The 14,481-nt window shown below is 54.3% G+C and overlaps 1 protein-coding gene across 2 annotated transcripts in view; it reads right to left on the bottom strand.

The window, feature by feature from the left end:
- The window catches only part of PPP1R37 (protein phosphatase 1 regulatory subunit 37), a 57,452-nt gene extending 43,049 nt beyond the window's left edge, over positions 1–14,403 (bottom strand). Inside the window, exon 1 of one of the 2 annotated variants that reach the window (XM_049900227.1) lies at positions 13,856–14,403. In XM_049900227.1, the coding sequence (XP_049756184.1) occupies positions 13,856–14,057 (202 nt within the window). In that variant the 5' untranslated portion in view covers positions 14,058–14,403. The remainder of the gene's footprint in view (positions 1–13,855) is intronic. The other variant, XM_049900228.1, reaches the window with a different exon arrangement.
- Between the last annotated feature and the right edge of the window lie 78 nt (positions 14,404–14,481).

Raw genomic sequence — 14,481 nt, forward strand, 5'->3', positions numbered from 1 at the left:
TGCTAGTCAGATGAGCGCTAACTAAAACAAGACACCATCCTGGCATCAAGACATCCAAATTGCAAATATTATTCGTTTGTTCAAAAAACAAATCTACAGCTACAACGGTGACTATGACAACCAGATGATAAAGCCCTGCCCTCCAGGCTTACAGTGTGGGGGTGAGGGGAACGTGGATGGCATCTAAGGACTCAAAACATTCCAGGTGGTGTAAATCGTACATCTGATAAGGGTCCGGAATCTTAGAACTCGATAATAAAAAGACAACCCAATTAAAAAATGGGCAGAGGATCTGAATAAACAAGTCTTCAAAGAAGAAATACAAATGGCCAAGAAGCACATGAAAAGATGCCCAACATCATCATCCATCAGAGAAATGCAAATGGAAACTACACAGAGATCCCACTTCACACCTAGAAGGGCTCAGAATCAAAAAGACAGACATCCCAGGGGCTGGTGAGGAGGATGTGGAGAAAGTGGAGAGACTGGAACGTCACACGCTGCTGGTGGGAACCTAAGATGGTGCAGCCCCGGGGAAAAGCAGCCTGGCAGTTCCTCAAAAAGTTAAGCAGAGAATAACCATCTGACCCAGCAGTTTCACTCCCAGGTATATAATCGAGAGAAACGAAAGCATATGCCTATGCAAAAACCTGTCCCCAAACGTTCACCGCAGCACTATTCCTAGCAGTCAAACGGTGAAATGAGCCAAATGTCCAAACTGATGAATGGATAAATGAAACATGGTCTATCCATAAAGCGGAATATTATTTGGCATTAAAAAGGAATACAGTATTGATAGATGCTACGACATGGAAAAACCCAGAAAACACACCATGTCAGAGAAGCCAGTCACAAAAGACCATGTATTACATGATTCCATTTACATGAAATGTGCAGGACACACAAATCTACTGAGACAGAAAGTAGATCAGAGGATGCCTAGGCTGAGAGAAAGGAGCCCTGGTGGCACAGTGCTTAAACACCCGGCTGCTAAGGAAAAGGTCTGTGGTTTGAACCCATCAGCTTGCTCTGCAGGAGAAAGATGTGGCAGTCTGCTTCTGTAAAGACTACAGCCTTGGAAACCCTGTGGGCAGTTCTACCCTGTTCTATAGGGTCACTATGGCAGTGGGTTTGGTTTGGCTTGGGTCGGGGGAGGGGAGGGGAGGAGAGGAGCAATGAGGGGAATGATGGCTAAAAGGTACAGGGGTTTCTTTACGCGGTAATGAAAATATCTTAAACTTAATGGATGCACAGCTATGAATATACTGAAAACCAAGGACCTGTACACTTTAAATGGGTGAACTGCATGGTATATGCATTACATCTCTCAATAAAGCTGTTTTAAGGAGCCGTTTTTACTAGCACAACAGTTAAGAGCTCAGCTGCTCAACGAAAGGTTGGCAGTTCCAACCCACTCAGTGGTTCCGCAGGAGAAAGGCCTGCCGATCTGCTTCTGTAAAGATTACCGCCTAGAAAACCCTATGGGGCAGTTCTACTCTGTCACATGGGGTCGCTATGGGTCTGAATCAGCTTGAAGGCACCTAACAACAACAGAGCTCTTTCAAAACGAAAATCCAGATGGTGAGAATAACAAGTGATTTTTATTTTCTTCTTCAGATTTTCCAACTTTTTTTTTTTTTAAACAATGAATAGTCCTCAATTCTAAGGTCAGAGAAGACTGAGAGTGCCCTGCCAGGGTACCGGCACCTGCCCTTAATAACACCACTCAAGCTTCCAGGGTGACTTCACACCCTTTCTCCTGTGGGGCCTCGACAGCTCCAGGAGGGTATAAGGAGGAGACCAAGGCTCACACAGCCAAGGTCACTGGGCTCTGTGGGGGGCTGGCATTAGAGCCTCAACTGTTACAGAGCCCAGGTCCTTTCTATTAATAACTTCACATGCAAGTCAGGGCTGGGGGACTACGCCCAACAAGGCAGGTAGGTCTCTTCACCTGCCCACCCCCAAGTATGCACCTGCAGCTCACACACTGACCCCCAAAGCCAGAGAGGTGGCCGGGAAGGGCAACAGGAGCCACAGAGCTGGCTGTCCTTCGGAAGCTCCCCCGCCACCGCCTGCTGCCTCATTTGTCAAACAAGGAGGTTAAACCGGATGATAGCAGGGTTCCCGAGAGGGAAGAGACCCATGCTAGCCCTGGATTCTTAGCTTGGCTGGATGGTCAGTGAGGAAAGGCACATGGATCCAACAGCTGGTGGTGGTACATATTAAATCAGATGGCCCCGCCCTCCAGTGCCTGCTCCACTCACTGGACTCGCCAGCCTAAGATATCTTCCCCTAGGACCAGACGGGAAAGGTAGCTGTCAGACATGGCAGCTCCAAGCGCAGGTCCATGGGGGCCACTGTCTTCAGGGGCTCTGCCCGTACCCACCCCCAACTCCATCCTAGGGGGACAACACTCACTGAGCACCTATGCTGGGGACACAGCAGTGACCAAGACGGCCCCATTCATGCTTCCTGGGGCTCCCAGTCCACTGGCAGGACAGCTCTGTCTCCAGACAGGGACAACCTAGAGTGGGCAGGCCTCAGACGGGGAGCCCCAGGGCCCAGTCCAGGCCCAACAAGGAAAAAGTCTCCCCTGGGAGACTAAAAGCTTTCTGGTCATTCTGACCAAACTGGGCCAGGGAGAAAAGGGGCCCAGGCTAAGGAAAGAAGGGGATTATACGGCCAGGAGTGAGAAGGGAAGAAAGTGAGAGGATGAGGCAGTGACAGGCAGCTGGTGGCGGGATGCCCTGACATTCTCTGCCTGCCCCTGTGACACATCTGTTGGAGGAGGAAGGGCAATCAGGTCCTTCTGACAAAGGCTGACCAGTTGCCAGGACCTCACCTCTCTCGGCTCCCAACCCACGATGGGGAGCTGGTCCTGGGATGCACTCAGTGGTGGGTGTGAGCTACACAAGGCAATGGGGAGACAGACACCAGTGGGAAAGGACCTCGGACGCCATCTTTAGAGGGCAAGTGCCTTGGCCTATGACCCACAGCAAGTCAACAGCAAAGATGCGTCTTCGTCCAGGCCTGCACTCCCACCCTTCCAAGAGGCTGGCTCAGTGGAGGTCTGCCAGGTCTGGCTCCCTCTCTCTACGGCCCTCCACCTTGCTCCAGGCTTCCTTTTCTTCCCAGAGCTGGAGCCAGGCTGCAGGAGGCCAGGCCTGTCTATGTCCCCAAGGTCTAGCATCACTCATGGCTTGCTTGTTGTCTTAGTCATCTAGTACTGCTATAAGAGAAATACCACAAGTAGATGGCTTTAACAAAGAAATCTATTTCTCACAGCAAAGTAGGCTAAAAGTCCAAATTCAGGGTGTCAGCTCCAGGGGAAGGCTTTCTCTCTCTGTCAGCCTTCTCATCAATCTTCCCCTGGACTAGGAGCTTCTCCGTGCAGGAATCCCAGGTCCAAAGGACACAGTCTGCTCTCAGCACGGCTTTCTTGGTGGTACGAGTATCAAGCTCCAACCAGGCACAGTGCCACACAGCTTGGGCACAGGGGATGCAACTGTCCCAAACAACCCCCCCCACCCCCCCGTCCTCATGATGCCTAGAGTCTAGGCGGTAAGAGAGCAAACCAGCAGGCCTATGGACATAGATCACTGACCACCTGCTGGTGGCCTATTTGGAGGTCCCGGAAGGAGGGATCTGCTGGTACTGTAGAAAGGAGCTGGAGCTAGCTGTGTGAGTGGGGCTGGCCTTCCAGAGGCCAGGATGCAGGGTGTTCCTCTTGTGTGCTATGAACTTAGAGTAAGCCACCCTGCCTTGAACCCAGTGAGTGCAGAGGCAGTGGAGGCAGGGCTAGGTCACGCAGAGCCTCCCAGGCTGCTGGAGGGACTTAGGGTTTAGTGTGAAAGGCGGGAGTCACAGAGGGTGATATGATTTTTTTTTCAAGACTGCTGTGGCTGCTGGGTGGAGAAGGAGATGGAGAGGGCACAGGAGAGAGCAGGAGAGCTGTCAGGAGGTTCCTCCACCTCATGGGGCAAAGCCAAGTGTTGCCAAGGAATGAATGAGTGTATGAACGCATGAACAAATGATCCAAGAACAAAATCCTCCTTCCCCTGATCTCCTCACATCCCTGCCCCCACCATAGTTCTGAGGGTGCCTAGGCTCCTAGTGTCCCTAAGATTCCTGGGTGTGTGCTGTGGTTTTGCAGCCCCGAGGAGCCTGGGAGAAGGCACGATCCCTCATGGAGCTTCTGGGTCCAGTGGGGGGAGATGGGCCCAAACAAATAACAACAGCGTGAGGAGGTGCCATGGGAGCCCCAGAGAGTGAAGCGGAACTCTCTGGGGACTTGGGAGCATCACCAAGGAAGGGACGTTGGAGCCAGCGTGGGAAGGATGAACAGGAGCTTGTTGGGAAAGGCAGGGGACCATCAAGTGGCACATCAGACGGGGAGATGAGCAGTGAGTGGTCAGGCGTCCATTTGGGCAGGAATATTTGCCAGCTCAGGGGTGTGGCCATCAAGGAGCCTCAGCGGCTTCTGGGAACCAGAGCAGAGGGTCAGCTCCCAGTTCCTCCCTCCCTTTTCTCTGTGTGGCCCTGGCACCTGTATCAGCCTGTTTTCCCTCCTGGCCTGGTGACGATGAAATGAGTAACACATGCAAAGCGCTCACACCTGGTCAGAGCTCCAGAAACATGCCGCTGTGATCACCACCACCAGACCCACCACAGGGTCACTTTCCCGGCGTTTGCCTTCATCTTCTGGTAGCCCCCTCCCTCCCTCCCTCCCTCCCTCCCGTTACTCTGGGGAACCAAGGGAGTTCAGTTGGGAAGGTGCTTTGCAAAAGCCCTCCCCCAACACACAGAACGTGAGCAGTTCTCTAGCTGTCACTGATGCAGCTGGCATGTGATGCTAACACTTCTGGAGATGGAAGGGGTGGGTGTGAAGGTGTCACACGACTCTGACCCCGATGGGTTCTAAGCGGCAGCTTCTAAGAGGGGCTCGCCCACACAACCAGGGAGGACATTCCCAGCTGGAACCCAACAAGGCTCCCCGACTCCTGCTGGAAAGGGAGCCAGGTGGCCTGCAAGTCACATGCAGACACTTCCAGGCTCCAGCCCCCAACCTTAAGACAACCGCTCTGAGACAGCAGTGGGAACTCACCTGAGTGCTTACCCTGTACCTCCCCCTACCCACCAATCATCCTGTAGGAGAGCCTGCAGAGGGCTAGGCACCATGAAGGGTTCTGGGCAGCCAGAACTAAGATGAGCCTGCCCTCATGAAGCTTCCTTCCTAGTGAGGGGGACATAACCAAAGGATAATGGGTATCCGTAACTGCTTTAGGCACCTAGCCAAGAATCCCCTTCCAGAAACTGGGGAGCTCCCCACCTGCCACACTAAACAAACAGCAGACACAGCCTCCTGCACAGCTGCAGCACGGGGCCATACCCGGGCTGTCACAGAGGAGGCTACCCTCAACTGACATTCTGGCGAGGGGCCATGGTGGCTACCTCCGGCTTCCAAGGGATCACAACCAGGAGTGGTATCCAGGGACCAGTGTGCATAGGGCTGGATGCCCACAGTTGAGTAGCTGCATCTGGGGCCCCGGGGCACCCTCAGGCACTTGGGGTGTGCTCAGGCTGCGTAGGCCCTGGGGCCTGGCTCTCTGGGCCAGTCCACCCACTTTCCACCACCCCAGGCACTGGTGGCCCAGCCCACTCTACCTAGGGGCCGGATGTCCTGGGCAGGGCCAGGCAGAACTGACTAGGGGAGGAGGAGCTCTGAGATCAAACAAGATAACAGACAGGGAAATCGTCACCTCAGAAGTGTTACAGAAAAGGCTGGCAATGGCAAAATCTGGGAGAGGGAGCAGTTCAAATAAAGTTAATGAAAAAATCAATAAAGTCAAATGTTAGCTATTAGCCAACTCAGGGCCAGGGAAGTCTAGAGCCCACAGGCTCCTGGCCCATATCACCTCCCTCATCTCCCCTCAGTCTCACCCCCTCCATGCCACCCACCCCCAGAGGGGCCTGTAAAAACACAAACCAAGCCCCTTGTTACAACTTCAGTGGCTCCTCAGCTCCCTTGGACTTCCCTCGGCCCTCAGGCTGAGCAGCCTCCAAGGCCCTGCCCAGCTGGTCTCACCACCTTCTCCCCTCCTGTCCGCCACCCCCACCCCCAGACTCCCAAGACTGGCTGCCTTCCAGCAACTTGACTGCCCAGCTCCTTCTCTCCTGCCTCCCCCCTTTGCACACAGTTCCCACAGTGCCTGACCTGCCCAACTCCTGTCATTTCTTTAGGCCTCAGACGTCCTTTCGTCATCCAGGAGGCTGCCCTTGCTGTCCTCCTGCCCATGCACACCCTGGGGATGCTCCCTAGTCAGAGTCCTCAGCACCCTGGTCTGGTTAGAATTGTTTACTGCGTGTCTCCCTCACTTGACTGTGACCTCCACGGAGGCAGAGACGCAGGGATGGGGCTGTCTTCACCCGCTGCGGCCCTAACACCTGGCTGTCCCAGGGCCCGAGGCTGAGCGGTATGCCACGCTGAATGAATGATGCGGACACCCATTCACCTCTTCAGGAGGGATGTACAAGCACCTACCCCATACCAGATGCCGTGCTAGTGCAAGAAGGACACGTCCAAGGGCCAAGGGCCAGGACCGATGCCACGGCCTGAACTGTCTGAGAACAACAGTGCCCTCTGCCTCCTGAGTGCCACAGGGCCGGCCCTTTACTCAGTCTGTTTCTCATCCCTGTCACAACCCTGCGAGACCACAGCTGTCCTCTCCATTTTACAGATGGTACAGTTTACAGATGGAGACACTAAATGGCACGCAGAACTGAATGCAGCCACTTGCCTAAGCTCAGGTAGCCACATATAAAAGTTATAAGTGCAGGTTCTAGAGCCAGTCTAACTGTTTGAATCCCAGCTTGAATCCCAGCTTGGCGACTGACTGACTGGCTGTGTGACCTCGGGTAAATCATTTCACCTCTCTGTGCCTCCACTTCCTCATCTACACAATGGGAATAACAGCACCTACCTGCTGGGGTGGCTGCGAGCTTTAAATAAGATGAGGCTGCAAAGTGCCTGGCACAGTGTTGGGCCCTGGGAGGCAATGACAGGTGACTGTAAGGCCACCCAAATAGCAGGACACCCAGACCTGCCCAGGCTCTAGCCCAGCAAGCTCCCTGCCCAACTCCAATCTCTGCAGCTTCCTGAAGTCAGACATGCCAGCACTTGCCTATGAATTTGCTCCACAACAAGGCTTTGTGGTCGACCTCAGCCACCCTTGAATTGAGGTCTGGAAGGCAGTCTTGGGCTTGAGCGCTGAAGATGGACTGAGCACAAGGATAGCAAAAGCTGGCTGTGTGTCACAAGGGCTTTTTGGGAGTTTTTGTAGAATTGCAGATTCCTGGCCCCCATGCCCAGAAACTGCCTCTGTGCGTCTGGGTAGGGGCTTGGAAATTTTAGTTCCTGTATAGGCTTCCCACAATATGGTTCAGCTGCAGCCAGCCTAGCCCAGGGCATTTGGCTCAACGGTTCTTAATACTCAATCGCCATCTGACGCTCTTGAGAGCCACGCTCCTACACTCATGCACGCGCGCGCGCGCACACACGCACTTCTAAAGGTTCATTCAGTGACTATTCCCTGAATGCCTTCTGTGTGACAGTGTTGTGTGCTCTTTCTGGGGCTCCTGAACAGATGCCAGAGCCTACCTGGGGGTGTCTGGGGCTGAGCCCTTGTCCTGGCACAAAGTGGATAAGCTACCAAAAAAAAAAAGTTTTTCCCAAATACTATCATGGGGTGTCGGATCTGAGAAAATAAATTCATTCCTCCCAACATTTGTCCCAGTGCCTGAGCGCTCTTGCACCCAGGTAGGGACACAGAGGCAGGGACACATGGTCCCTGCCCTTGATGCAGAGTTGGAGGTAGGAAGAACGCAGGCAGCTGTGTGAGTGTGAGGACGCTGAGAGCTGTCAGCTTTGGAAGAGCCAGCACCCCCAGCATCTGGTGTTCTCAGGACCTGGCCTGGCAGATAAGGCCCCCACACAATGGGACCATTAACAACCTGGTCACCTCACGGCAGGACTGAGGGCTGGGCTGGGGGGCCCATTCTACAGAGGAGACAAGGCTCAGGGAAGAACTGCAACTTGTCCAAAACCATCAGCTGCTAAACAGGCTAGGGTGAAAATTGTGAGTTTGGAATCTTGGTACCGTTGCTGCCAAGCTAGGGGTCCTCTCACGCTGGTGGCCAAGACGTGCTGATTTTGTCTCACCTCACAGAGGTTGGGCAACTTGCCCATGGTCAAGCAGCTTGTCAGAGATGCTGGCTGGCCCAGAGGCCGAGCTCGTCCCGACACCTGGTTAGTGTCACAGGGATGGCTGGAGCAGTCATCACAGAGGGATAGGCCTCTGAGGGACGGCAGGATGCTCAGGGAGATGCGGGTAGGAAAGCTGAACGCAACCACACGACAGAGGCAAGAAAGGGCAGTGCAGGACCTCGGGCAGGAGGAGGTGAGCCGGTGCTCCAGGCGGAAATCTGAGCAGAAGCAGCTCCCTGCCAGCATCAATGACACCCTAACTCCTGTTGCCTACCCCCCAGCGACACCACCACATACACGGAAACACACTGGTTCTTAACCTAGAGCCTCACTTCTACCCCTCACAGGTATATTTCTACCCGTCAAACCAGTTTAAAGCACTGAATTTGCAGCGCGGGGTTTCAATGAGAACAAATAGTACGGCACTTCCACCCTCCTGGGTCCCCATATAAGAACACCATGGCCACTGTCCCTCCCTCTGTTCTTGCTGTCTCCTCCTTGCCTTGCCCCCCCCCAGCTCAGGTGGCCAGAGACACCTTGCCTACTTGGGTTCCCCTCACCCTGCAACGCCTCCACTACACATGAAGAGTTTCCTGGTGGGCAAAATCGCCCCCCCACCAACTCCAGGACTAACTCCTGGCAGGAGGTCAGGGAGTGGGGAATGAGTCATCGGCAGGACTGGGGAGGGGCGGCGGGCTCCCAGACTGTGGCCGATTGTCACGTGCTCAATTGTCACGTGCTCTAGATCACAAGCTCCGCTCTCAGGCCACCTCACAAACCCCATGCCTCCTCCCCACGCGCAGCTCGGCTGGGGCTGGAGGACAGCCTCAGGCCATTCCTGCAGTTTGGTCTGAAAGGGTTCCTGGTACAAGTGGGGCCTGGGCCCTCAGAGGAGCAGGAACCATCAGGCCTGCCCTCACAGGGTAGGTGGGGAGCAGCTAGCCAGTCCCTCTTCCACTGGTGCCTGCCCCCACCCCCAGGAGGGTACTGCACCAGCACCATTTCCACCTCCTCTGACCTTCACTTCCACACCCACACCATCCACGCACATCTGCTCCCTGCAGAGACCCTGCCCCTGCCCAGCTCTGTCTCCTCTCTCAGACACCCTGGGTGGCCAGCAGGGAGGGGAGCACAGCCTCTGCTTCACAGATGAGGAAACAAACAAGGTCCAGCAAGAGCAAGGGCCTTACGGAGGCCACACAGCCCATGGTAGCCGGGCCTCCACCTCCCAGGCTGCAGGGCTCCTCTCACTGGCTACACCAGCCCAGGCACAGCCTGGCTTCAGCCCTTTCCGAGTGACCGCACACATGCCCACAGGCGCCCGTTCAGGCACGATCGCTGCGTGTCCTTTGAGGCAGCTGGGGAAACAGTGGAAAATAGGACGACTAAGCGTCTGTCCTCCTATTCCAGTGGGGGAAAGACCACTGACAGGAAAACAAACATGCAATGTAACATCAGCCGGCCATTAATGCAATAAGGAAAAGAAAGCAGGCCCCAGTGCTGGGGACAGGGAGGGCCACCGTGCAAGATGGGAAGTCAGGGAAAGCCCCTCTGAGGCACTGATGGACCCCACCGAGATCTCCATCCTCCAGCTCTAGCCTCCAGGAATCCCCCAGGCCCGGGCCCCTGGAAAGTCTTGATGGAGGGCTCTCAGGCAGACACCACTCTAGCTCCAGCCCCCGCCCTTCTCCACCACAGCAGAGAGGTCCCTTGGTCAGGGCTGGCGGGGCGCTCCTCCTCAAGGCACGGCTCAGCCGAGCGGGAACCCTGTGCTGGGCTCCCCCCTTTCTCAGGTGCTGCCTTCTCCCAGCCCTGGGACTCTCCTCACCTCCTAGCCCAGGCACTTCTCCAACTCTGCTCTGGATGGACAGCTCTGGAATCACCTCTCTGCCAATGCAGACTCACCAACTCCGCCGTCACCCCTTGGCCTTTGGGGTCACGTCACTACAGCAGGCAACAGTGCAACTCTTCCATCACCCCTCCCACTCAGATGACACCCCCCCCCCCCACACTGTGCTTTGCTTGAGCCACAGTCAGCTCCAACCAATCTCCCACCCTGTACTAAGACCAACCAACTCCTCCCTGGCCAGCCCAAGACCCTGCAGCCTCCCAACTAGATAGTTCTTCCACCAACTTTCTGTACACAGCTCCTCTTCTACAGCCTGACGAATCCTCTACCTCTCTCAGCCCCAAGGCTGGTCAACAGGCACAAAGGCTACCTAACTGCTCCTTGGCAGGAGCAGGCCCTCCAATTTGTCTGTAAATCCACTGTCCAAACTCACCAACTTCACCAATGACACCTCCACAACCCACGTCTAAGATCACACAACTCCCTCACTGCTTGGCCCACTCAACACCTCTCCTCAGCCAAGACATACCAACTCTTCCAGCCCATAAATTTACTGACTTCTCCATGCCATCACCTCTGCACCTCAGACCAATGCCTCCGGAGTATGAGTCCTGACCCGTCCTTGCTGCCCTTTCCCAAACCTTCAATAATAAGAGCCTCCCCCAGCCTGTAAGCTGTCACCAACCCCACCCTTAACGAGGGCAGGCCAATCAGCAATTCTCAACTCCTAGGCAGACTCCAGCCAACCTTCTGTCTTGAAAGACATTCTTCCCTCCGCTCAAACTGTTTCACTGCCTCCCCAACGCTGCCCAAATATTTCAGCCCCTGGAGGGAAAATATCTGCCTGAATATTTAGAAAAAAATTGCCCTTGAGTCACTTTCAACTCATGGCAGCTCCATGTGTGTCACAGTAGAACTGTGCTCCACAGGGTTTTCAATGCTTACTTTTTGGAAAGAGATCACAGGACTTTCTTCCAAGGTGCCTCTGGGTGGACTCAAATCTCTTAAGCTTTCTGTTAGCAGTCAAGCATATTAACCGTTTGCACCATCCAGGGACTCCACCTGAATAATACCCCAAAAAAAACCAAACCCATTGCTGTCGAGTAGATTCCGACTCATAGCAACCCTACAGGGCAGAGTAGAACTACCCCACAGAGATTCTGAGGAGTGCCTGGTGGATTCGAACTGCCGTCCTTCTGGTTAGCTGCCATAGCTCTTAACCACTACACCACCAGAGTTTCTACCTTAATAGCAGCAGCTGCTATTTACTGAAGACTTACTATGTGGCAGGAGCTTACAAGGGCTATCTTGTTTCATTCTTACAACTGCCCTCCAGGAGAAATGAACACTTCCACTTGCAGAGAAAGAAACCTAGAGTCTCAGAGAGGAAAAAAGGACTTCCTCAAAGAGAAACAGTTGGTTCAAACAGCTGTTCCTCTCCTGGGAACCTGCAGACCAGAAATTTCCCTTCCCAACTTGTACCAAACTCTCTCCAACTGCCCCCACCACTGACCCTTCAGCCCACAAACTGACCATCTTCTCTTCCCCTCTCCCAGGGAGCTACACACAGTCTTCATACAACAAACTCTGCTGCCAAGCCCTGGCCAAACTCATCTCTCTTCCTCAGCCCAGCTAAGGCAGTTTTTCCAGCTCCTTAAGGTCGCGGTCTCTTGACTTACCTATGGGTCGAATCTCTCTGTCTCCTCAAACTGACCACTATCTCTGCCCCTCTCCTGGAAACTTCCAAAGCAGCAACATCTAGGCCCCATCTCCAGAACCAACTCCTCTATACCAGCCCCTAAAATGACCATCGTCGCCTTAATAATAACAACACCTTCACGAGGGCTCACTCTGGCCAATCACTTTTCATACACAATCTCTTTTAGTTCTTTCATCAATCCCATGGCATGGCTATTATGTATTATCACCCACTATGAGTCGGTATCATCTCAATGGCAACGGGGTTTTTTACAGATGAGAAAACAGGCTGGGAAGGGGGTGTTAAGCAACCAGCCCGAGGTCACAAGGTGGGTAAGTGGCAGAGTCAGGATTTGACCTAGAGCCTCTGCTCTTAACCACCACCCTACTCTGCCTCTCCAGGTCTCTCCCCCTTCCTGCTCTGAACTCCCTAGACTGGATATCACACTATAGCCAGAGTCTGTTTTGACTCCCCTCCTTGATCTCAGTCTGCCAAGATCTCCAATCTAAAACTGACCATCTATCCCTGGGGCCTACAGCCCAGGGACCTGGCTGGCTTCCAGTGCCGAGAGTCTTAAATTACCCATCTTCTCTTTAACAATAACCAGCCAAGCTGGCATTTATGGCAGCTCCCTGTGTGTTCAGCTTCCAGTTACCATGTTTCACACCCTCGCCCCCACCCCCAGACCAAAGCCACAAAACTCCTCCACTGCCCACAGACTGGCAATAGTTCCTACTTCTTTCTCAGCAGGAGGGTGGGGGCAGCAGACCAACTTCTAGAAGGCCATGGCCGGTCTCATTCCTCTCTTCCCAGGCTCTACCCCAGAAAGACCAAGAGGCCTCTGTAGCACAGAAACAGACTCGACACTGCTGTCCAGCTCCCAAGTGCCCAGCGACCTGCGACTTTCTACCTCAACACACTCCTCCAGCTGCCCTTTCAGTGTGAACACTGACCTGGCCTTCTAACCCCTAACTATCTTCTCCAAGGGGCCTATAATCCACGGACTCCCCTACCTCCCAACATCGCAAGCCACCAAACTTCTTCAACGCTCTCACCTACTGAACCAGCAAGTCCAACTCCTGACCCGTTGTTGTTAGTTGCCGTTGAGTTGATTTCGACTCATGGTGATTGCATGTGTGCAGGGTAGAGCTGCTCCATAGTTTTCAAGGCTGTAACCTTTCAGAAACAGATCGCCAGGCCTGTCTTCTGAGGTGCTTCTGGGTGGGTTCAGACCTCCAACCTTTAGGCTAGTAGTCGAGCACTTAACCCTTTGTGCTACCCAGGAACTCCCCTCCTAAACTGAATAACCAAGGACTTTCTGCTTCCCTTCTTTTTTTTTTTTTGTGGGAAAAAGGAGCCATGCAGTGACTTTTCCTCTTCTGAATACCAAGATCTAACACCTTCTCTATCTCACCCCACAACCATACTGACCACCAACTCTGCTCCTTTTCTGGGAGTTAACCCTAACTCTATTTTCCCAACCCCAAGATTTACCAACTCCTCTACAGCCGCTGCAGGAAAACGATGTGGCAGCTTCTGTAAAGATTCACAGTTTTAGAAACTCTATGGGGTAGTTCTACTCTGTTCTATAGGATCGCTATGGGTCAGAATCGATTGGACAGCAACGGGTTCGTCTTTTTTCCACAGCCACAGTCCAGGTTTATCCTCTTCTCCCTTTGGCCAAGAAAGTGGCCAACATTTCCACCCAGGGCTTGCAAACCAGCAACCTACCCTCGTTCCATACCCCATGGGCTCATCAAACTATTTCAATTGCCATTTCAGAGCCAATACTGACCCACTCTTCCTCCACGACCGCTCTCTCTGTCCTTCTCCGGGGGAACTATATACTCCAAGGACATAAGCCAGCTACTTTTCACCTTCCCAACCCTATAACCACCCTCTCCTCTAGCCTCCTCCAGCTCCAAACTGTTTGCTTAAATCATCACCAAGTGCAACCTGATGAGCTTCACCTCCGTGCCCAGCGCTGCACTGACCCCTCGCGACTCCCAGGTCCCCCCACAAGCCCGCCCCCAACCGTAGCTACCATGTCTCCAGGGATCTTTGGGCTCCACCGCTCCAGACACGATATCCTCGTCGGACGGGAACGTGACACGCTTGGCTGCAGCCTTGAGGCGACTGTCGGCTGGGGGCGATGCGGGACTGGGGGGCCGGGCCTCGGCGGGGGCCTCCTCGGCGTCGCCGTCAGCACCCGGCCCGGGCGGCGCCTCCTGCGGCGGGAGCTCCATCTCCGCCGCCACCGCCTCCTCACGGGGGCCCCGGGGACATGCCCTGGGCCCCGGACTTGTCTCTCCGGGCCCACCCGCCGTCCCGGGGCATGGGCTCCGCCGCTGCTTCAGGCGCCGCCTCCGTCCGCTCTCCTCGTCGTTGTAGTCGTCGCCGCCGGAGCCCAAGCGCGCCTCCGCCAAGCCCCGAGCGCGCCTGCTCGTCCGCAATCGCACTTTCGCTAAAGGCCTGTAAGTTTACCGTGTACTAAGAAAGACAGAAATCAGTTTAAGCTGCTTGCAGGCAGAGTTGTCTCGCAGGTGACATGGAGAAGAAAACTAAGAGCAGAAAGAGCCATGGAGAAAAGAAACGTGAGTAGTGAATCTGCAGAGCAGGAACTGCAGGATACGAGGGGCGGGGCGAGATGGACGCCGTCTCCCAGAGCAG

This window comes from Elephas maximus, chromosome 11, assembly GCF_024166365.1.
Source record: "Elephas maximus indicus isolate mEleMax1 chromosome 11, mEleMax1 primary haplotype, whole genome shotgun sequence".
Classification (NCBI taxonomy): domain Eukaryota; kingdom Metazoa; phylum Chordata; class Mammalia; order Proboscidea; family Elephantidae; genus Elephas; species Elephas maximus.